The sequence below is a fragment of the Nuphar pumila genome, chromosome 9, assembly GCF_984573655.1.
Source record: "Nuphar pumila chromosome 9, dmNupPumi1.hap1.1, whole genome shotgun sequence".
Classification (NCBI taxonomy): Eukaryota; Viridiplantae; Streptophyta; class Magnoliopsida; order Nymphaeales; family Nymphaeaceae; genus Nuphar; species Nuphar pumila.
The window spans coordinates 1,034,479-1,058,563 of NC_143257.1; the positions used below are offsets into that span (position 1 = coordinate 1,034,479).

The 24,085-nt window shown below is 42.2% G+C and overlaps 3 protein-coding genes across 3 annotated transcripts; 1 reads left to right on the top strand and 2 right to left on the bottom strand.

The window, feature by feature from the left end:
- The first annotated feature begins 6,699 nt into the window (after nucleotides 1-6,699).
- Nucleotides 6,700-11,967, top strand: LOC149828141 (sulfoquinovosyl transferase SQD2-like). The gene is made up of 11 exons (XM_090018116.1): nucleotides 6,700-6,826; nucleotides 8,963-9,029; nucleotides 9,287-9,357; nucleotides 10,143-10,260; nucleotides 10,338-10,411; nucleotides 10,694-10,749; nucleotides 10,836-10,919; nucleotides 10,995-11,082; nucleotides 11,171-11,248; nucleotides 11,336-11,392; nucleotides 11,472-11,967. Exons 1-11 carry the CDS (start codon nucleotides 6,711-6,713, stop codon nucleotides 11,965-11,967), a joined length of 1,305 nt encoding a protein of 434 aa, XP_089874242.1. The 5' UTR covers nucleotides 6,700-6,710.
- Nucleotides 11,968-19,082: 7,115 nt separating this feature from the next.
- LOC149828142 (uncharacterized) lies at nucleotides 19,083-19,818 on the bottom strand. Its single transcript, XM_090016773.1, has one exon. The coding sequence runs from the start codon at nucleotides 19,816-19,818 to the stop codon at nucleotides 19,195-19,197; it is 624 nt and encodes a 207-aa protein (XP_089872899.1). The 3' UTR covers nucleotides 19,083-19,194.
- LOC149828143 (josephin-like protein) lies at nucleotides 19,704-23,352 on the bottom strand. The gene is made up of 2 exons (XM_090016772.1): nucleotides 23,220-23,352; nucleotides 19,704-20,308 (listed from the first exon to the last, which is right to left on the bottom strand). The coding sequence occupies exons 1-2, from the start codon at nucleotides 23,298-23,300 to the stop codon at nucleotides 19,844-19,846; spliced, it is 546 nt and encodes a 181-aa protein (XP_089872898.1). The 5' UTR covers nucleotides 23,301-23,352; the 3' UTR covers nucleotides 19,704-19,843.
- Nucleotides 23,353-24,085: the final 733 nt, after the last annotated feature.

A 24,085-nucleotide genomic window follows, 5' to 3' on the forward strand; every position in this document is an offset into this window, starting at 1 on the left:
ACAAGATGCTCGATTTGGTTTAAAAGACCAAAGCATGGTAAATAGGTTGTTGGATAAAAGAAAACCTGACACACTCATTCATTCTTCAATTCTATCAAGAGAGGATAGAAGGTACAACTTTTGATGGATAAAGTTGTTAACAACTATGCTCCTCAAGTAGCAATGGATTGACGTCCCTAGTCATCAAAGTTATGAGACAAGGCTACCAATTATTATCGCAGATGGTAGATCCTATAACTTTTACAAAAGTTGGGATGCATTTTTCATTTATTCCTGTCTCTGAAGAATTCTCTTTCAGTCTTAGAAACCGTTCTCTTTGGAACAGACTGAGCTAGCCATTCGAGTTATCAATTCACATAGAATAATAAACCTTTGAATAATCTCAGTTGTTTCTATGATTTTATCCTGTGAATACCCACATGTAGATAATTATCGAAACAAAGTTATGAAGTTCACTCTACTTCTTCAAACTGGAAACAATACACTACATATACTAATTCGCAGTTCATTCATTTATGTATGATCCAACGTTTGAAGTATGATAATGCAGATATTAGCTTTGTTCTTTTGGTTGCTATCATTGCAGCTACCGGACTTTCATGAGTCTGACCTATTTTATGATATACAAGCAACGATTAAACGGGTGTTGAAGGAGATGATGCAATGATATCAAGAATTTACTCTCTCTATTATTCGCTCATGAGCACATTTTTGATATTTTGTATAATGATGTTTGTATAATACTGATTTTATATAAAACCATGTTTTGAATCTTAATAGTTTTTAATAGATTATGAAAATGCAGGCCCAAATCTAAAACATTTGGGGACCCAAGTCATCGTAGAAAATTTCACCTCTAACCTCCTTAGGGTTTGTTGACTTGTTCTTTTTAAACTATTATTTTTGCTGAACTATCATTTGAATTTTGAAAAATGATTGACTATTAAAATTTCAAATTTTATTTTTTAATTCTTAAGTTAGAGATTTTGGTGCATCAATCTCTCCTGGGCTTCACCACCTAAACCAGGGTTTTCCCTTGATAAATATAAAAAAAGTCATCAATATTGTTCACTAGCTTCACCACCTAAACCAGGGTTTTCCCTTGATAAATATAAAAAAAGTCATCAAATATTGTTCACTAACTAGACCACCTTGTCTTTGTATGTAACAGGATGAGGTGATTAGGGCAATCACCCGAACACATAAACAACCAACTAATCTCTTGGGAGAGTGTTCTTTGTGGGCTAGAGATTTTTTGAGCTAGAAGGCTCAAAACTCTCCCAAGGGATTGGTTGTTAAAGTGACCGAGGTGATCGCCCCGATCACCTGATCCCATTTCATTGTCTCAATTGTTATTCCTGTCATGTCCGAGCACTCGTCATGATAGAGCCGAGCATGACCAGTGTTGTGGAACATGTGCCACCAAGAAGTTGATCAGGTGCTTGACTTTGAGGTGCAATGTGATTGCACACTTTTAGTGTGTTGCTGCACCCATCACCGTTCATCTACTGCTGGGCCCCACAGCTGACACGCACCTGATCACCATCTGAAAAAAGGAGGGAATGCACTGTTTGAGAAAACAGGTCTTGAGGATTCCATGTGACCACAAATGAAAGAGTTTATCAATATGGCTCCCACCTTATCCAGAATGGCGCCTCATCAACATCACATGCATCTTCCATGATAAGTGGCACTTTGGTTTCACGGTATGGGATCATGGCCTGCTGGAATATATATATATATATATATATATATAGATATATAGATATTTGGTATATATTTTGCATATCTCATATTTCTTTATATATATATATATATATATATATATATATATATATATATATATATATATATATATATTATTTGGAGGCCCAAGCAAGGAAAACCCCTAGTGGGCCCCACGTATCAGAGATAAAAAAGCCACTGGGTCCCATCCACTTGTTTGGGGAGTTGTACTCTCCAACAAGTGGAAAGTGGTAAGAGAATTTTATCCTTCATCATGTGGGGCCCACACAAAAAATGGAAAGTTTCTCCTTCCATGAGTAACTTTTTCTGCCATCAAACACACCCTAAAAGAATAGTGAAAACTACCCTTGTAGCTTTCAAATGTTTGGATAGGTGTGTGAATCCAATTTGTCCTTTTTTTTTTGGATAAGTGGGTGCATTTAACTGAGCTATGTCTTAACCGAAAAAAAAATTTTGAGCTACAAGCATGTCTTTGGGGCAATATTGTAAAAAAGCGTTGAGGCGAAGCTAGGCGCCACGTTATACTTGAGATAAGGTATATATTTTGATGCATTAAGGCATATGCTTCATGAACAAATAATTAAATATTAAACATTAAATAAAATAACCAAAGTAATGCATATAAATATTTAAAAATATAACACATACATTTTATTTTCTGAATTTTAATTTCAACGAAAAATATAATAATGCTCATAAAAAAGAAACTCTTATGCCTTAGAAAGATATTAAATTTACTTTATTTGAAAAATGATGTATATTTTTATATAGAAATAAATACACACATTACATTCTAATTGTTATGAGATATATGTTTTATCTTTTATTTGGATTTAACAATCCTAAACCGAAAAGCTCTTCTAAATTTTTTGTTAATTTAATTAAATTCAAAATCATGCCACTGTCAAGATATTTACTGCAGAAAGAAAGGTTCAATAAAAGCACTCTTACATTGATGCAATATAGATTATTATCTTTTTGAAAATGTTATCAAAATAACACTATATATACATAAATATATATATATATATAGAGAGAGAGAGATGCCATATGATAAATGTTTCCAGAAATTCTTTATTTAGGTATAGTTTTTAAAAATGTGTTTTTAATACCTAAAATAGTTTTAGGTAGTTTTAGAAGGCGTTGTGTTCTCATTGCTCATTGACTTTTAGGCTATCGTGATATTTCTATTGAAGTAAATCTGTTTAAACCATTTTTACCTTTTATTTTAAATTCTTTGTAATTAGTTTTACCCTTTATTTTAATGCTTTACTTTCAATGTATCACGTGTCCTTTACTGGGGAGTCAATGGTTGATCAAATGTCTGGAAAAACCAACATATAAGCTAAGTTACATGCCCGGAGGGGATTGGGGCCTTGGCTGTTAGACGAGCAGTCAAGGTTCGATTCTCATGGGCGTCACCCCTCTGCGCAAATCAATGCGTAATATAGGTCCCGCAGGTAGGGATCCTAGCTTTAGGGTTTTACGCTGCCGGCATGATGACCGTAGGTATGTCAGGCTGAGTAAGCGCGACCAGGTCTTTGTGCCGGGTGAGGTTTCTTCGGGTTATAAATTCACAACTTTGTGAGCAAGGAGTGAGCTCTAGGGCTTTTTGGAGAGAGAGAGAGAGAGAGAGAGAGAGAGAGAGAGTAACCGACGTGAGTCACCTGAGACTTGTTCGAGATGGCTCGGCATCGGTCAAACCTACGCCTTAGGTCCCATGGCTTTAGCCTAGATCTCAAGGGTCAACTCCAAGCCTAATGCACCAGGCTAACTTGATCTATGCACGAATCAACTAGGACTTCATTGGCTCAGCAGTGTATACCTATACCAACCAAAACATGGAGTGAACCTTGTTTGAGTCAGCTGACCGAGCCAATCCAGCCTGGGAAATGCTGACCTTAGCCTTCAAGCCTTGTAGGGCTTCCAATGGGAAGGGTTTTTAGCGGGCACCAGACCCAACCTGAACCTGAATTCCTGAGTATTGGCATAAGAATTAAGAAGTACTAACCCAAATAATATACAGGTCGACCCCAACCCTAGCAATATGTGGGTCGGGTTTGGGTTATAATTTTGGCCAGATACTCGACCTGAATCCAACGTACCAACCGGCCCCTAGTGTTTTACATATACATTTTTTTTAAGGCAAGCTGGGGTTAGGCAGATCCTTATCCAACGTACCATTGGGGTTTGAAACTCCAACGTCCCACCACAAGGAGAGGTGCCCTACCAACCACGAGAGCCCGGTTAGTGTTTTACATTTAATTTTAGTAATAGTAAACTTTTGAAATAATACCACTGAGGTGGTATCCCATATGGTAAGTGGCTGAAGGTAGGGGTGGCAAAACCTGACACGACCCGCCAACCCGACCCGCCTCTTAGGCGGTTTCGGGTTTGGAAAAAATGAACCCGTTTAATAAACGGGTCGACCCGCCTAACCCGTTTATTAAACGGGTCGGGTTCGTGTTAGGGTATGCCAACCCGCCTGACCCGTTTAATAAACGGGTTAGGCGGGTGGGTCGACCCGCCAACTCGTCTGCCAACCCGCCAACCTGACCCGTCAACCCGACCCGCCAACCTGCCTACCTGCCAACCCGATCCGTCAACCCGCCAACCCGACCCGCTAACCTGACCCGCGAACCTGAAAACCCGTTTACCCGACCCAACCCATTTATTAAATGGGTTGGCGGGTCGTGTCGGGTTACCCGTTTATTAAACGGGTCGGGTTCGTGTTTGCCACAGCCGACCCGTTTAATAAACGGGTCGGGTTCGGGTTGAGGTATGCTGACACGCCAATCCGACCCGATTGCCACCCCTAGCTGAAGGCCTAGGTTCGAATCCCTCTGCCACATGGGGCTTAAGAGATATCTGGTATGGATCTGCCTAACCCCAGCTTGCCCTTAGAAAAAAAAAACTTTTGAAATCATACAAATCTTGGTTTTAGATTTCATTTTCGTGACCCCACAAAACTTGAACCTATCAAATTGTTATTTGGGCGGGTTTGGGTATACCTTGATGGATCGGGTACTACCCCGACCCATTGACAGCCCTAAAACCGTGGACCCAAATGGACAGAAAGCTAGTCCAGTAACAGAAGCGTCCCATGATAATTAGGAAGGAATTATACTTTTAGCGATTCGCATCATTTTCCAATGGACCAACGAATGCTCACTAGGTTTCCAGCCAATGCTGTTCCTTTTCTTCCCCCAACGGGAAACTGGGGTCAGAGCATGTGAAGAAAGTAACACTAAATTTTTTGTCATAATTCAATAAAACGCTTAATGTTTGAAAAATTTCATAAAACCCACAATTTGTTTAGGTAGATTAGTAATTTTATCTTAAAATTAACCACAATTACTAGTAACCTATCTTTAATTAGTGAAAAGATATTACTTGTTTAACCTCCACAAATTAAAATACAATTGCAGTTAATTTATGAAAGGCTCGTGAATTAGGTGGCTATTGATTTAATATCTTCTCTAAATTCTTATTTTATTGATTCTGATTTATCCTTAAAATGTATTGCTCTTTGGGTCATCTCCCCCATCCCCATGCCGCAACAAATTAGTTCAACTTATTAAAAAGAGATATCAAACTTTATAGGAGAAGAAAAAAAAGTGATTACTAAATTCTTGAAGCTCATATTTCGAGTTTGCAATAAAATTAGATACTTTTTTTTAAAAAATTATATGAAAAAACCACCCTCATAATCAGAGACCTAACCGCGCTGGCTCAGCCTATTAAAACTAATAATCACAACAAAGTTTGGATGACCCACAAGGTTTCTCCTCACCTGCTTAGGTGGGTCAACTTAACACCTTCAAGTTGAAGAGTGTCACGGGTTCGATATTGTCTTGCCTAAGCCCCAAGCAACAGGCTCCCTAATGAAAATAGGGGTGGGCAAGAGGTTTTAACTATTTGGAGGTGGGCTACACAACAGATCATCAAACTCTCTAGGGCATCACCACTAGGGATGCAAACAGAACGAGTTTGGATTGGAAATCCAACCGAATCTGTTTTCTCGGATTAATAGTTGGATTCGAGTTTGGTATCGAGTTTTGCAGTCAAAGCGGAACCCGAATCAGATAAAACTTAGAACCCAATTAAAAACCAGATCCAATTAAGTGTAAATGTCTAGTCGGTTCCGGGCTTGGTTTTATCTTACTCTATCAAAACCCAAATCTGAAACCGAACCGAATTAGGCCATATCTGATTAAGTCGGACTTGGTAATGCCTAAACCCAACCACCAGTTTACATCCTTATTCACCACCTGAACCAAGGATTCCCCTCCATATGGGGTGGGGCCTTGGAGGCTAGATGAGTGGTCAAGGTTCGATTTTTATGGGCGTCGTCCCTCTAAACAAGCCAACACCCAATATATGCCACCGGGCTGGGGTTCCTAACCTTGGGGTTTTATGCCGCCGGCATGTCAAACATAGGTATGTCTGGCTGAGCTCTAAAGTTTTTTGAAAAAATGTTTGGGTGCATGCCCATCTTTTAAAAAAAAAAACTTCAAAACATGTGCAGATTTTGAAATAATGTTGAAAAAATAGGTGCCAATTTGAAAATTATCCCAGTTTAAAAGAATCACCATTAGCCGTTGATTAAGCAGGAACAGTATCAAAATTAAATAAAGGAGAGACGCAGACGATCTCACAGGTATATCCTTCCCATTATTCCCTCCTCCCATTGAGAATATCCTCTTTACACCCTTCTTAGTAATCAGATTCTCCACATTTCTTGTACGTCTTCTCTCTCTCTCTCTCTCTCTCTGAGTCATACACGTATAAATTAAGACCACCATAACTAATTGCTTATATATAGCTCCGGCAGCCTCCCGAGCGTCTCTCCAGCGTATTCCGTACAGAAACAGCCGGTAAATATCTTCCTTGCTTGGTTTTGGAACGACCACCTTGCGCAGTAGCTTTGTCTCAGTTGCTAGAGGAGGGAGGGAGCTCTAGTTATGGTAGAAATGGTGTATGAGGTGGAAGAGAACGTTCCACCGGTTGAGGAGCATCTTATTGTGCCCAGCTCCAGGCCTAGAAGGATAGCCCTCTTCGTCGAGCCTTCACCTTTTGCGTTAGTTTTCTATCTGTGCTTACTCTTTCTGCTTTCTGTTGATCTTTTTTCTGATCTCTATTTGAAGTTGGGAGATGGGTTTTTAAACCTTTTCTGTTTCACCAATTTCTTGGTCTGTTTAAATTTCTTTTAGATTTATTTGTTTGATTCCGCCTTGTTACCCGACTTCCAGTTTAGACAAACCAAAGAAAAAAGGGTGCTAAAGTTTTTAAGTGTTTTGTTGCACTAGACATCACAATTGCTATGATCTTGTTGGTTCTTGCTTTTCTGTGTGAATTCTTTTGCTGTTTCTGTTTTGTGTTTTTTTCCTGTGCTTAATTTGTTCTAGGTCTTCAGAAACCGATTTTGCCCTCCTTTTAGCTGGAAAACAAAACTTGTTTTATTATTATTTTTTAAATTAGGAAAAAGAACACATGTTTGTTTGTTTTTTTTGGATAGTCCAAGGAAAAAAAACCATCACCAACTGCAAATTCGCCACCCGGCAGTACACCTAGCTTCGAACCTTATGGCAAGGTACGTCATATGTGGGCTTCAAACTTGTGACATCCCGTCAACTTGATGACATTCAAAAGTCCCCCTACCAGACGAGAAAGAAGAGCATGATAGAATTATAAACAATATCATGATACAGATTACAAAACAACATGATATGCATGTTTAACAATAGATTTAAACTGTAACAGGGTTCAATCATGTCAAGTATTGTTTTATACCAAAATTTAGACGAGGACAACAGATCAAACAGATGCATAGAATAAAATAAGAACAACAATGACAACATGTTAATATTCTGTAATAGGCTAAGACGTATAAAAATACTCTTCTTAGAAAGAATTCGCCCCCGCCCCTACATACGCTGTAAAAAAGATCCAACATCCTTCCCCTAAGATACAATAGCCTCGGCGATCTGGATCGGTGTACTCTGATGATAGATCACCCTCCGAAAACAACCTCTGAAAACAACTGCTACAAAACTCTCCATTTCAGGAAACGCCTTCAGAGAAGCAAGAGAGATCAAGGAGAGAGAAAACAAATTTTGTAGGATAATTCTTAAGAGTCATCGTAATCGCAACCCTCTAACCACATTTTATAATTCCTAAACGGATACTAAAGACGTAGAAGAGATCGGTTACCTGTTACGAAGTGACGTGACCCGTCAATGAAAGGATCCATTATCTATTTTTCTTTTTTCTTTTTTATTTAATTCAAATAAAATAATTAATGCGGAACAAAAAGAATATTGAACTTAGATTAAAGGATATGGCCTTAAAGAGCCAATTACCTCGACCCGGCCCGGCTCGATGGACAGACGGAGCGTGTGTGTGTGGTTACCATCTCATCATCCCCTTGTTCTTGAAACAAATGATTGAATCACCATGTAGGATATAAACTCCACCACTATTTTGTGATTCATCGTTATGGGACTATTCCGCATCATCAAAGTCCAAACAAAAGTACTTCATAAAAAGAGTGGTCCTAAATTGTTTTCTTCTTTGAATTAATTTCTAATCTCTTCTTACATCCGACAAAGCCCTTGTGCGCACATGTTTGTTTTTAATTGCTCTGACTCTGACTGATTAAAGAAAAGGATAAGAAAAAGATCAATTGCATTCAGATATACAAAGCCATAGTGTTTTAGCTAATTGTTAGAGGCAACAGATAAGTTCTTTGGATAGTTATTGTGTCCAGTCTCTAGAGACGGCTAATTTTATTCAATGGGTTAATTCTCGGGTATGTGGTTTATTTAAGCCCTGTTTTCAGGATTTTAGAAACCTAATATAGTGAGATCTAAACTTGAACATGCGTATCACCTAAAGAAACATTAGGCTGATCTTCAGATCTCGTATTCATTGGGGTTAAAACTTAAAAGTCAGCTTGCGCTGAGTGTGCAGCAATTAAACCAAAGTAATTATGTTGCTGCATTTGGCAGGAAGTTGAGCTTTAAAGGAAGCAACCTTGCTTTGCACTAATTCTCTGCCCTGAAAATAAATAATAGTTTGTTTCCGCAAGTAGCACTTAACTTTGATGAAATACAAGTTTTTTGCTGGGGCTAACATGACAAATATGGAAGGATGAATTCTCCTTGGATGAATGATATTTTCATAGCTGATGGATGCTGTTCATTTGGTGCTGCAGTTATGTCTCAGGGTATAAGAATCGGTTTCAGAATTTCATCAAGTATCTACGCGAAATGGGGGATGAGGTATTGCTTGATCCTCTCATCTTTGTTTGTGTTTTGCAATTCTAGTCTTACATGTTTTTTTCTAATAAGTTTCAGGTGCCCACTCATCTTTGTTTGTGTTTTGCAATTCCAATCTTGCATGTTTTCTTCCAATAAGTTTCAAGTAAAAAAAAAAATGGCGGTTCTAGTTACTCTTGAGGACACTGATCCATTCAGATTAATATTGGTGATATCTTTCACATGGATAAGTACTAATGCTTTTGTTGTTTGATGTATAGGTAATTGTTGTCACTAATCATGAAGGCGTTCCAAAAGAGTTCTATGGTGCAAAATTAATTGGTTCATGGAGGTAATGTCTATAGTATACATATACCTGACATTCTAACTTCCTAGAAATATCTATGCCTCCCTCTTTCTCACTCCGCTTGTGTGCAAGCGCATGCACATTAATACATTATGCAACTAAACACCTATAAAATGTAAAGATAAGCCATTCACTTCTGACTTTTTTGTAAGAGCTAGAATCACCACATTTGAGCTTGACAGCCTGCTAAAAGTAATTCTTATAAAAGGTAGACATTTCCAAAGAGAACTTTATGATATTTAAGAAACTAAAAAATTTGGCACCAGCAGAACCTGTATGGTTTATTTAATAATTTTCATCTTGCAAAATGCTCAGTTCTGTTTTTGCATTTACTATGTTCCTATGTCACAGGGACTCGGCCAACTGGGTGCCGCACCCGCGTCGACGCAATACGGGTGAGCGTGCGGGTGCGGCACCCAGTGCAGTCAACCTGACCCTGGGTGTGGTCAACGCACCCAGGGTCATTTATGTCCAACTTTTGGACTATATATATATATATATATATATATATATATATATATATATATATATATTGCCGCACCCAAGTTTTTTTAAAGTGTCGCACCCGCACCCATGTGACATAGCTATGTTCTTGAAAACCTTGACTGCATCTGCTTTTGATCCTGGATTGTAAACTGACATGAGGTACTTAAGATATGTTTAAAAGAAACACTTGATAAGATTAAGCTTATCGTCAAGGCACATTTTGAGTGGAGATTATTCCATATGCATCTACCCAGGACTGCTAACCACTTGTATTTTACTTGCAGCTTCCCCTGCCCATGGTACCAAAGCGTGCCACTCTCACTGGCCTTGAGCCCAAGAATTATTTCTGAGGTCGCAAAGTTTAAGCCTGACATAATCCATGCATCATCACCTGGGGTTATGGTATGCTATGCAACAAACTGGAATAACTTGATATTGTGAATGGTTACTCTCCATCACTAACTGTTTTGAACTTCCAGGTATTTGGTGCACTAGCTATTGCCAAAATGCTAAGTGTTCCCTTGGTGATGTCGTATCACACTCATGTTCCAATGTGAGTAGCTTCCTTCTGTACTAAAGTTGATCATTCAGTGAAAGCATAAGCATAGTTCACTTAGGCATGGGGAATGAGAGTCTTAGTATCAAGTTTGAGTACTCAAGGCTCCTTGCAGTCCCACTTTCACTGACGTCTGATAGGACTCTTCTTAATCCGTCTTGAGTCCGGAATGTGCTGAAATATCATTAGAATCTCTGGTTTAGTTTTCCATTTACATGCTAATAATATTTTGCGTAGTAGTTGTTCATCTCAATCCTGCCTACTGTGGCTGTGATGCAGATACATACCAAGATACACATCCAGCTGTCTTGTGAAGCCTATGTGGGCAATCATAAGTATGTCAACTTGTTACTTCATATCTTCCTTTTGGTCCTAATATTTGAACAGTTTTAGTTGCTAAATCTACCTTTACATTATGAAGAATTTCTTCACAAGGCCGCTGATCTTACTCTGGTTCCTTCTGTTGCCATTGGTCGAGATCTCCTAGCTGCCGATGCAACTGAACGTAAGCTTCTATTACAAGTTTATGCAAATTTGTTTTCTGTTGGACCTTCTTCCTCACTATTTGTTAAATTTTCAGCTCACAAATTAAGACTTTGGGACAAAGGGGTTGATTCTCAGAGCTTCCATCCACGTTACCGAAGCGAAAAGATGCGGATCCGGCTTACGTGAGCAAGATACCCTTTTCTTTTACTAGGTTTTTTTGGTGCTTCCAGATTGCACAAATCTTAGTCTTTGATTTTTTATGCTGATCAGAAATGGTGAACCAGAAAGGCCACTTATAATTCATGTGGGACGGCTTGGATTTGAAAAGAGCTTGGATTTTCTTAAGAGGTATGATCTTATGGAGCTACAATTTTTGAGCTAGAACTGCTTCTAATCTAGTTGAGATTGTTTCTGAAATCATAGTAAAACATGTAGGCTGATGGATCGACTTCCGGTTGTGCGAATTGCATTTATAGGAGATGGACCATACCGGTAAGCAGAAGCTTTGCCCACTAGCATCTGCAAATTATGCATGAAATTTGCAACTCATATGTTCTAGTTTTGTCTGCAGGCCAGAGCTAGAAAATATGTTCTCTGGCATGCCTGTTGTCTTCACAGGGATGCTACATGGGGAGGAACTATCACAAGCATATGCAAGCGGCGATGTGTTTGTGATGCCATCAGAGTCGGAAACGCTCGGACAGGTGGTGCTAGAGGCCATGTCATCAGGTGTTCCTGTGGTGGCAGCCTGTGCCGGAGGAATACCAGATATAATTCCTGAAGATCAAGATGGAAAGATAAGCTACCTCTATACACATGGTGACGTAGATGATTGCCTTCACAAAGTGCAGAGGCTGCTTTCATGTGAAGAACTGAGAACAACTATGGGAAGAGCTGCTAGGGAAGAGATGGAGAAGTATGACTGGAGAACAGCAACACAGAAGATACGCAACGAACAGTACAATGCTGCCATTTGGTTCTGGAAGGAAAAACGAGCTCAATCATCGAGTCCTGTGCAGTGGTTGGCCCGGTTGATATTCAGGGAACCAGAGGCTAAAGATGGCTAAGTGTCTTTGGTGGATGGACTAATGGATGGCTGTCATTGTGTATGTGTGATGATTGATTGTTGCTTTTTCTATTATTGAATCTCCTGTTTTTTTTCATGTAAATTGTAAATTTATGACGGGTACAATTGCAACAGTATCTTGTACTAAAGGAAGCAATTTTTTCAGCCTTCCCTAGATTTGTGATTGAATTATCATAACGTTGGTTAGATCTCTCTCTCTCCTTTTTTATTATTCGAGGAGAAACCACGGTGATGGTTCGGACATTCCTGATACAGGCACGGGCCTAGAGATGCCACATTGACCATGGTCCTCTTTTAGTATCTGCAGTATAAAGCTCCACAAGGTACCCCTCGACCCACCAAGAAAGTCACCCTTATCGTTTCAGCCTTATGGCAAAGGATGCACACCCCTAGTATCAATCTCGCACTGTCCTTTAGCTTGAATGCCTAAATCCGGTCACTTAGACAGGGGTTCAGCCCCCCCCCCCCCCCCCCCCCCCCCCCCCGTATTTCCTCTCTCTCTCATACAAACTACAAAGAAAACCAGGCCTTCTCCACAATGTGATTCCGATTTCCGACCGATCAAGAGCCAAAAAATCTTGTTACCGATTTCGTCGTTCTTCGGTGCCTCGCCTTTCGTCAGTGATCGTGGGTATTGGTTTGTGATCGCCCTCATTGACGGAAATTTGTGGGAAGCCAATGTTTGTTCAATGAACGAAAAAGTGGCGGTATGCTTCAATTCACAGAGTAGGCTTGTCTTGTATCCCAGTGTTGTCCTTCTTTTCCGTTCCAACCATCTCTCTCATTGCGCTCTCATTCTTTATTGATATTCTGATTCCGGAGCAATACCAAAGTATTTCAAAGGATTACCTTAACGTAGGCCTCTCTCTCTCTCTCTCTCTTGTATCCCAGTGTTGTATTTCAAAGGATGAGGTTCGCGTGAATTTTCTGCCTGGCTCAATGTCACCCTCTTCCCCCTTCCTCTGGGGCTTATGCCCCTCACTCTCTATGCGGTCCAACCAGCTAGCTCTGTCTTCAATCCTAGAGGCCTTGAACGAATGGGGGCTCGCTTTTGCCTTGCGTCGTCGAGGTGTCCTTGTTGCCCTCCCATTCCGCCTATCGTTCCGTTTGTTTATCTCGCTTTCAGAAGTGCTCGATTCTTGTCTGGCCTCCGGTTCGTTGTTTCCTCGAGACGTTCGTCGCTTCGTGCGGGCCGTCAGGGTTGAAGCACTAAGGGCTTGCTCCATTGGTGCTCGTCTTAGAGCTCCATTTTTCTACCGCTGCTATCCCTGTTCAGGCAGCTCCCACGGTTGGCAGGAGGTTTCGCCTTCATGGCAGCGGTCCTTCTCAAGAAGCATTTCTGGTTCGCGTCTCCTACAGGCTAAGCCGGGTGATTGGTGGTGTGCCGCTTGTTTGGCGCTCAATTTCCGTAAGCGTCACACATGCCTTCATTGTGCCTCGCCCTTTCGTTCCAGGCGCCACCCAGTATGCAGGCGCTCTAGTGCTATCAGCCATCCTCCTCCTTGCGATCGGGTTTCGTCCAAGGTTAAGAGCTCGCGGTGCAAGGCCTCCTTCTCGCCTTGGGTGAGAGTCGCCGAACTGCAGGACCCCTCCTCTTCCGTTCTGGCCATCAAGATCGGGTCTTTTTGGGTGTCAACGCGTTTGCCGCTGTCATGTCCGATGCCGTTCACGGGTAAGCGATTTATGCTTGGTTCGAGTCGGGTCCGACAAGGTGATCATCTAGCACAATTCGCTCCCCCTGGATCATGCGATGCTTTGCATGTCCATGCGCCCTCGTATGACGCCGCCGGATGTTCGGGGTCTCCTTTCTGTGTTTCTTGCAAGTATGGGAGGTCGCCTAGGTATTCAGTGGGATTTGAGGGTATTATGAGCTCTACTAGCAGGCGTTTTTTATCCTTTGCTAACCCTTTCTCTGCTACCCGAGGCATCTTTGAGGCCAGAAGAATGGTGGGTTGTCCCTTCGCTTTCCCTCGCCCTCGTGCTAGGTGTTCTTGCATTGGGAGGGTGCGTGGGTTTAGCGTCGCTCAAGGATCGTTGCTATCCTTGGCCTTGGTGACGCCGTCTTCGGTCGTTGCTAGGCTCTCGTGCAAAGCTGAGATCTCTAAGGGGTCGCGGAACGCTATCCGCTCGTCTTTCAAGGCTATATCACCCGTGGGTCTTTTCCATGATGGTCCTCAGTTTCGTGTGCCGGCTTATATGTTGCAGCTTTCTATCCAGCCTTTCTTGGGGCCTGCATGCAGCTTTTATCTGCCCCGTTCAATTTCCATGCTGCTGTCATCTTTTGCCGCCTATCTTTTGAGGGACTCGAGAGCCGGTATGGATTGGTGCCTTTGGGGGGCACCCCGAGGTGCTTGGGCAGCTGGGGCTTGTCTGGGGGGTGGTGTTTGCGGCTATCATCCTTTTGTTTCACTCCCTATTGATGAGCTTTTTCGAGGCAGTGAGCTCGTTTGCGGGGGGTCTGGCGGTGTTATCAGGTCTGTTAGGCTTCGATCGCCCCCCAACTGGTTTTTGAGGGCTCGGAGACTGGTTGAGTGGTGCGATGCATCCTTTCTTTTAGTGGCAACCAGGGCTCTGGGCTTTGGCATCTCGGTGGCTTCTAGGGCTAGGGGCTTTGGCGTCTCTCCTTCTATCGAGGTTTGCTCTGGTCGGGTGTGCTTGCTTCGGTCATCGACTCAGGTCTCGACGTGTGTAGTATCTGTGGGGATTTCTTATCGGCGTCTGAATGGTGATCTGGCCCCGCCTAGTATACGCTGCTTGCTCGTAGAGGGGTCCTCGTTCGTGGTGTCGGCTATCGGTGATCGTTGCTGCCCCTATCTGTTACGTCAAAGTTCATGCAGTTTCATCCCTACACCTCCTTCCTTCGCAGCTGTCGGACCACACTCATCTCCTATCGTGCTACATCCACTCAGGGAGTCAGGTTTCGGTGGGCAAGATGTTCCTCCAGTTCAGCAAGCGTCTTCACTGGTCGATCAGTATTCTCAATGCAACCACCTATATTCTTTTTTGGGTTGTTCAGTGGACGTAGCAGCTCGGCGTCTTCATTTATCGCTCTCTCAGTCGCAGTTGCACAACATCTATATCATGATGGAGGAGTCGTTCGCTGCTATCATCGAGGATTTGCCGTTGGTGGACGTTGGTGCCTCCGATCCTCCTCCAGTCTCTGCGCGGTCCTCGTCGGCAATCAGAGAGAGCTCTCGGTCGGGGCGAGAGGGTGCCTCACTTAGGGGTAGGCGACGGTCTTCGAAGGTCTCTGCATCTCAGGTTGGGGTATCTCCAAGGCGTTCTGCGCGGATCCGCTCTCCGCGGGGATTTCCTGATTTCTTGACATGAAGATTCTATGCTGGAATATCAGGGGCTTGAATTGCCCTCAGAAGCGCATGTTCCTTGCTAGTTGGATCCGGCAGAAAAACCCTGACCTTGTCGCTATCTGTGAAACCAAGATGGCAGAGGTTTGTCGCTCAGTAGTATCTGAGATCTGGCGTGACGCAGTGTCTTTCTTCAAGCCATCGTTGCTATTTGCAGGCGGTATCCTTGTCCTTGGGAGGCCGTCCCTTGGAGCCTACCAGCTTGATGAAGGCACATTTTCTCTATCTGTCGCCATTCCCCTTCCAGCTAAGCCGATGCCAACAGTGGTCACCATGGTGTACGATCCGCACCGACCGAGCCGTCGAGAGGAGTTTTGGGAGGACCTGAATAGGATCCTTCTGTCTTTTGGGGACCAGCACCTCATCATGGGCGATTTCAATTGCCTGTTGTCCTCCTCCGACTCGAGTAATCCTATCTCCTGCTCGGCTTCTATGCTTGGGTTCCAAAATTTCATTCAATCAAACCAACTATATTCTGTTCCGCATCATGGTGAAGCTTTCTCTTGGTCCAATCATCGCGCTCGCCCATGCTACCGCTTGCTTGACCGTGTTCTCGTCTCTCCTGTTCTGCTGACCTCGCTAAATGACCTCTCATGTTGTCTTCTCTCTCCATCTGTCTCTGACCATAGTCAGTTGGTCATCTGATGGGGGCATGGTTTCTTCCGCCACATCAAATTCAGATTTGAGCAATGGTGGATCACAGAGCCAGATTTTGAGTCTGTAGTCCGTCTATCTTGGTGTGGCTCGTGCACCGCAGCTAGGGCGGCTACTCGTTGTGTGGTTAAGTGTCGCCGCTTGTCTCGAGCAATTAAATCATGGCTTATCTCGAGGCATATCAGTAAATTTCAGCATATAGAGGATTGGGAGCGTGAGCTGTCGTCGATCCACCAGTCTCTCTCAGACTCGGCCTCCATGTCGAACTCAGGTATTGTCTGCCTGAACGCTAGATCCGCAGAGCTGACTCTGCTTTTACGGTCGTGGCACATGAAAGAGGAGATTCGGTGGAGGCAGCGGTCTCGTGCTATTTGGCTTAAAGCGGGTGACGGAAATACTCGCTTTTTTCACTCTGTTGCCTCTCATAGGCATCGCAGGCATGCCATTCCTTCCATATGCATTGAAGGTGTTTACCACTCTGGGGATCAAGTTCTACCAGCGGTGACTGATTTCTTCATCAAGCTTTATGCCAGAAACCCCTCGGCCGGTGGATCGATGGGTACGGACTTCATTCGTTGCATCGACCATGTGTTATCCAAGTCTTTGCAGGTGCCCTTTTCGGAAGACGAAATCTTTGCGGCAGTTACAACTTTGTCCGGGTGGAAAGCCTCTGGTTTTGATGGTTATCCTGTGGACTTCTATCGCACCTTTTGGACGTGTGTTAAGGGTGATATTCTGAGTATGTTCGCTGAGTTCCACCGCAACAGTCGGTTACCATCTATCTATCACCTGGCCATTGTATCTCTTATTCCGAAAGACGCTACGTCGGTGGACATAGCGCGGTACCGTCCTATCTCGGTCTTAGGGGGTATCTATTGAATCATCGCCAAGGTATTGGCTACCAGGATGCGATCTGTCGCTAATCAGATCTTTTCAGATGCTCAATTTGCCTTCATTCCCCATAGACGGCTGCAACATTCATTTATTTTGGCCACAGAGGTGGTTCACTCTATGAAGTCCAGCGGGAGGCCGTTCTTTACTCTGAAGCTTGACTTCCACAAAGCGTATGACTCGGTGCACTGGCCTTTCCTCTTTCACATGTTGGAGAACTTTGGATTTGGTCGACGCTTCTCTAGCTGGGTGCGTGAGTTGGTCACTAATGCACAATCCCAAATTCAGATTAACGGGGCCTGTGGTAAGCAGTTCAAGGTTGGGCGTGGTATTCGGCAAGGATGCCCCTTGTCCCCTCTGCTTTTTAACGTCGTTTCTGAAGGCATTGTAGTCTTGCTCAAGAGGGCCGTGGGGTGTGTTTTTATTAAGCCACTAGGAGTTCAGGAGTTCCAGAGCAATATTCTTACTTACGCTGATGATATGATTGTTTTCGGCGTTGGATCCATCGAACAGATGTTAAGAGTCAGGCTAATCATCCTCTTCTTCCTATCGATGTCGGGTCTCTCGCTAAACAATGATAAGTGTTGCATTTCCATGATCAATGTTCCCCCGCATATGCAGGCCATTGGGCAGAAGATCTTTCAGTGTGCCACTTCGGATAAGTTTTTCTCCTACCTTGGTCTGCCGCTCCAGCTCTCACGGATTCCATCAGTTGCTTGGAACGCCACTCTCCAAAAGGTTCAGACTAAAATTGCGACTTGGCAGGCCTCCTACCTTTCGATTGCCGGCAGACTTACTCTCATCAAGCATGTTTTAAATGCGATGCCAGAATTCATTATGTCTATGTTCCTTATGCCCGTGGGGATCAATAAAAAGCTCTCTAGAGTATTGACCAGGTTTTTGTGGTCTGGGCAAGGTAACAATAAAAAACGTCACCTTGTGGGTTGGGAAACGATAAGGCTACCGCAGAATAGAGGGGGTTTGGGGATTTCGGACTCTAGGTTAAGAAGTATTGTCCTGGTTGTTAAGCAAAGTTGGCTTGTGCATCAATTGGGGTCCCCTTGTGCGAATTTCCTTCAGGCTAAATATGGATCAGTGGAGTCTTTGTTTGGGGGTCGGCACGCAATTAGGTCGCCCATTTCGCATCTGCGGAGATCGTGGATTCAAGCTTGGTCTGCTGTGTGGGGTGGTGAGGGCGACGACGTCGCTCAGAGCCAGTTCCTTTGTAGAGCGATCACCCCGAATGGCTCCGTTCGCACTAAAGACACCTACCTTTCTCTCCTTCCGGCAGGTGTGAATCGGTTCCAGATGAGAATTATCTGGGGCAAAGGTCCTCCTCCGAGAGCGCGCTTCCTTGCTTGGCTTATTTTGCATGATCGGGTGCAGACAGATAGCTTCCTCAAGTCTATAGGTTTCTGTATTGTGAGTAAATGTGTTCTCTGCGAGAGGGTCGAGGAATCTGCGTTGCACCTATTCTGTGAATGTCAGGTCTTTCAAGATATCTTTAAGGGTACCTAGAATAAACCGGTCGTGTCCGTGCGCCAGGAGTCTTTCGTTGTAGACCTCTTGTGGAGACCCCAGCCAGTTCGTAGATGTAAAAGTTGGCGGATCATTTGGAGAACTTGGTTGCTCTCTTGTGGGCCGTTTGGATGTCGCGCAACAATGCTATTTTCAGGCAGACCCCGGTTAATTTCAACAAGTTAGTAAATTATATTTTGGCGGATGTATACGCACCGTTACGCATATGCCTTCCGGATCTTCAACGCCACTTGCCGCTAAGGCCTCCCTCGGATCCGGACTGATCGCCTCGGATTTTATCTGTATTTTGTGTCTATTTTTGGCTTATGTGTTCTTTGTCTTGTTTGTCGGTTTCAACGGTTGTTGAACCTGTCGCAGTTAACCCCTGGGGGATTGGCATAATAGGGCGGGGCCTACACCATCTGACGGGCAGTCCAGGTTCGATTCTTGCAAGCATCACTCCCTTGCACAAGGCAACGTCCAGTATAGGGCCTGTGTGAAAGGGTCTTAGTCTCAGAGTTCTACGTCTCTAGGCCGACAAGCGTACGTATGGCAGGCTGAGCCAGCGAAACCAGGTCTTTGAGCCCAGATGGAGTTTCTCGGGTGATAAATAAAAACAAAAAGAAAAAAAAGTAGACCCCAGTTATCTTGCTGCAAGAGATTGGGCTTCTGGCAAATGATATATATATATATATACCTTTCAAAATAAAATACAACAAATGCACCACCAAAGAAAAAAGTTCCTTCTAGTGGAAATACCAAATCTAGCATCCCACAAGCTAATCATCTTCAGCATCCGGCCTGACGGACTGCTCAAACTCTGCATCCATGATCACCCCATCTATGATGTGCACAATGACCTCTCCTCTTCTGAGATCAACCAACTTGGAGGGCACATTGTTAACCACTAGAACTCCATTAGAAGCCTTTGTAACATCCAACCTAAGTCCAGAAATCGAGTACACAGAAACCTCTTGCCCAAGTGACATTGCAACTGACAACAAATGCTCAGGAACAGCACTGAAACCTAATATACGAGAAAGAACAACATCCCTTTCATTTGCCTTCTGTGTATCACCAGTGCTGTTAGCCTGCATCTTCAAAACCTCCTCAAATGCTTGCTCTGATGGTACAAAAACTGTAAAAGGAAGATCGGGGCCGAGCAACTCAACCATCTTTTCACCAAGCAGACCAAGACCACCAACCTTAAACCTTTCCCTGAATCTCATTCCCTTGACGGGAACCGAGCTACTTTTCTTGAAAGTTACATCAGGAAGAACAAGAATTGAAAACACTAAAACCAAAAGACATGAAATAAACAGGAATAACCCAAGCAACACAGTCGAACACCTACAAAGATGACTTATTTTAACAGCATGCCTTGATTTTTTTAAGAATGCCATAACAAGTGTAAAAGAAACTGCTGATTCACCCTCTGATTTCCAAGATGATTAAAATCTCTCCGCCCAGAATAAGAATGGAATCCAAAAACTCCTTTGTTTCGTCATCATCTTTGAAAACTACAGGCTCACGAAGATCACTGTCCAAGTTATACCATAGGCCATCAATTCTCCGTACTGCAACCCAGTGCCGACCATTCCAAAGCCCACCAAACCTTTTCACTGGAATGTTGAGCATCAAACCAGTTAAAATATCTGGAGATTGATCAAGGTTGATAGTAGATGATCCATTCCGGTGATCATGCCATACAACCTTCTTCCCTTTTCCCTCAAGGGCTGCAATCAGAACATTTACATCATAGTTACCAGTCAAGCTGTTGCGGTGGGGTTTCCATATTATAGAAGGAAAACTCCAACCATCTTCATTTAAATCACCAAGTGCCAGTTTGTCGGCAATAGCATCCAAATCTTCTTTTGAGAATGATTCCTTTACCTAAGCTACAAAAAGGACATTAAATATGATATGTTCAAGAAGAAAACCAATTATTACATGTGAGGCATGTAAATTCATATTTTCAGACAAGATCATATTAGACAATAATTTCGAAATCATGGAACAAAAGATATCTACTGAACCAATGCCTAAATGTTGATCACAGTCAGATAACTTATATATATTAACAGGATAACAATACGTTTATGTTATAACAAGCAAAAAAGAATACGAGAATGCAGAGGAGTGTTCAAGAACCAGAGAACATTTTGCTGCTTTTAAAGACTTGTGTAATTGCAGAACAAGGAACCATAATGGTGAGGATGAAAGATCAATAAAAACACAAATTCCAGATAAAGAGCCAGTTTCTGGCAGCACAACATTCAAAGCTAGTTCAACTTTTAAGTGTATTTGGATGGCTACCATCCCGAGCATGCCCAATTAGCAGGACAAGTTTCATGTTCATGTGGGACAATCTTCGGGTGCATTTCAATGCAATGAATATCATATTTAATAATCAAATATCACAAATTCATGTAACTCTGGTCAAACCCCAAAGGAGGTCATGCCAGGGATACATGAATTTGGCCTAAAAAATGAATTCCAGATCCCTGAAAAGTGGGTATCTAAAATTCAGTGTTTGAGCAGCTCGGGTTTGGTGTAGAACCATTGCCAAATCTGATCCCTACAACCACAAATCTGAGGGATTCAAATACTACCTTCAAATTTCACAATGCATCATGTATCTTTGTAGAAAAGCAGTGGCACTGTTTGGTTTGATGTAACACCCTGTATAAAGATGCCAGTTTTCCATTATCAGGAACGTTCAAGTGATCGATGTGTGTGTACTATATATTCCCTTCATACTGATTAACAACAATAACCAGAAACGAGTGTTCATCTCATTGAAACTAACCAAAAATTACAATGAAAAATCCAAGCTTCATCAACTCAGAAAATGAACCAGACTTCTAAAACTTGAAATCATCTACAAAATCACTAAAAAAATAAATAAACACTTGTTTCTTGGAAAAACCATGCAAATCTAAGTTTAAAGCAACAAATGTAAACCTAGACAAATCCCCTTTAAACCATAACACATTTGAATGGATAAACCTCAAAATATTTAGCAGCAAACACAAATACTACAAAGATTCTTCTCCCTCTCATACATGCCAGACATGCTTTGAGCACAAATCAATTATTCTCTTTAACTTTATTCTTGTACAGACCAACATACATTCTTCTTCTCCAGTGTCACCACATGAACTTCACAAATCACGGCAGTTACAATGCCTAATCGATTTGAATATTTAATTTTTTCTATTTCTACACAAGTAACCAACTGTATGACATGTGCGCAACTTATTTACACATTTTCCATGTGACAAGCTTTGCACAGAATAGAGGTTAGGATGGATTACAATATCACCAGGCACTGATCTAATGATAAAGGATGGTGGTCATGAATTTGTAGAAAAAGGTGCATATACAGTCATCTTTGCGGTTTGGGACTTGACAAACTCTCAGACTCATGCTCATAGAATGTATCAAGGGGTCTATATGCCTAACAGAGGTCAGCAAAGGTCCTGCAGTCTGTGACTAGGATCCTCTGGAGTTCAATTTCAACTCAGACAATCTCAAAAAGGGCATAGTTTTGGAATAGCTAACAGGGTGGCCTCTGCAGCTTCAATTTTTTAAGCAAGAGAAGAACATTAAAGGCTAGGACCATGTTTTTCTTTATGTTAAGGTATCAGACAAAGGAACTTGGATGCATCTATTCTTCCACAATGCGGAACAAGTTGGGATACTGCATTATGGTCTTGGATACAATATTCCAACTCATCCCCTTTTTTCTGGATAAGTGGATGGTTGGATCGCCTCCTAGGTGGGAAGCACTTCAGACCTGGAGAAAGAAACCTTATGAATAAGAGCCAATGAGTGATTTCTTGAGGTACGGGATAAGTCATAGTTACCAGGAAATGAAATGGATATGCGAGGAAGAGAGTGTTAAAAAGTAGTAAGAAGCGGGAAGCTAGATACGGTTATGAAAAGATTATGCAAGTGCATTAAATTTAAAAGGAAATACATAAAATGCAATATGAGGCACGGGCAGAAGCAAATAAGAAATGACATGAACATGTATATAAAACAATATAAAACCAACATGCAAGCTTGTTATAAAAAAATTTACAATTTTCTAGTTTGAAAAACGTAAGAAGTTAGGGGGAATTGACAAGAAGCGAGAGGGAAACTTTAAGGAAGCTAAAGGGAATCAATTTGGGAAACGAAGAGGAAGCGGGCTCCCCGCTAAAGGGAATCGAGTTTCCCATATTTTGGAAGCGGGTCTCCCAAAGCTTCCCTTACTTTCGGGGAAGCGATGAGTTTCCTTCTATGGGATAAATAATAAGACATACGGATGCTTTCAGAAGCACGGAATGTTTTCTGATAGTAAAATTATTGGTCTAAGTCTAAACACAAGGGAACTTTTTTTTTTCTTCCCTCCCCTGCTACCTTATTTTTGTCAATTAGAACCCTATTTGCATAATACACGCACAAACACAAACCCAAGCATGCATCTGTTTATGAGAGAATCTATTATTCTGCAGTTCACCACCATCTTCACCATTCATCTTGAGGACCAATACCACCATCATGGTTGGTCTCAAACTAAACTAAATTTGGTTGAAGCATCTCATCGTGCAACTAAAATTAAAGCACGGTTCGATGAAAAACAACGATTTTTTTTTTTGAACTCGCTGAATGAATACATCTTCTCATCACGGCCAAACTCAAACAAGATACCCATAAAGATTAATACCATCTTCTTATAAATACCCAAAACTTTGATGGGGGATTCAGATTTCAGATTTAACATGTCTATCGTCTAGAGAGAGAGAGAGAGAGAGACCTGCAGGAGATTGTTGAGAGCATGCAAGAGGCAGAATTGCAGGCGTTGCTTCTCATGATAGACTTCCTTTTTCATCTCCATCAACGCTGTTGAAGCCTAGCGAAGCTCAAACCTTCCGACCCCCCAACACCCAACAAGGCAAGAAACAGATCTCTATCAGATCAAAAAGGCTTCCTTCCTTTTCAATAAGATCTGTTTGGGAGTAACATCCTAACATGAATTGTGTGCCGTCCATCTGAAGCTGAATCGGAATCTGGATAAGATCCGATGATGTAAGAAGTCCAGTTCTAAAATGTAAATGGCAATACTGGACCCAGTAGAAGAAGACCAAAATTAGGGATGTAAATGGTTCGACCATATTCAACTAATCGGATGTTGGTTAAATAAATTCAAATTTGGATTAGGATTCGGATTCGGATGGTGAAATACCGAACCTGCTTTTTTACATGTAAACAGATTCGGATATTTATCAAATTTTGGATGTTTCTCCGATAGCAAAAAATCAAAACCATATCTGCATCCGATTATAATTGAATATGATTTTGGCTTATCAAACACAACTAAATGAAATCCGATTAATTGACATCCCTAGTCAATTAATCAAGGCTTTAACAAGTAAAATGTGCAAACAGATTGGCTTAGATCCAAATCCGAACATAGATCTAACATAGAGCACTAATCCGAAATTAGCCAAATATGTAAATTTGAACCAGATCTGAATACCTTTTTTGGATCTTACTTTAATGATCTGTATCTGGAAATAAAGTGTTAGATTTGCATTAGAGGTATAACCAAATCCGATCCATTTGCACCTATAGTTGTGATTGTACCTGATTCACTCTCATTGCAGTGGGCCACACTAATCT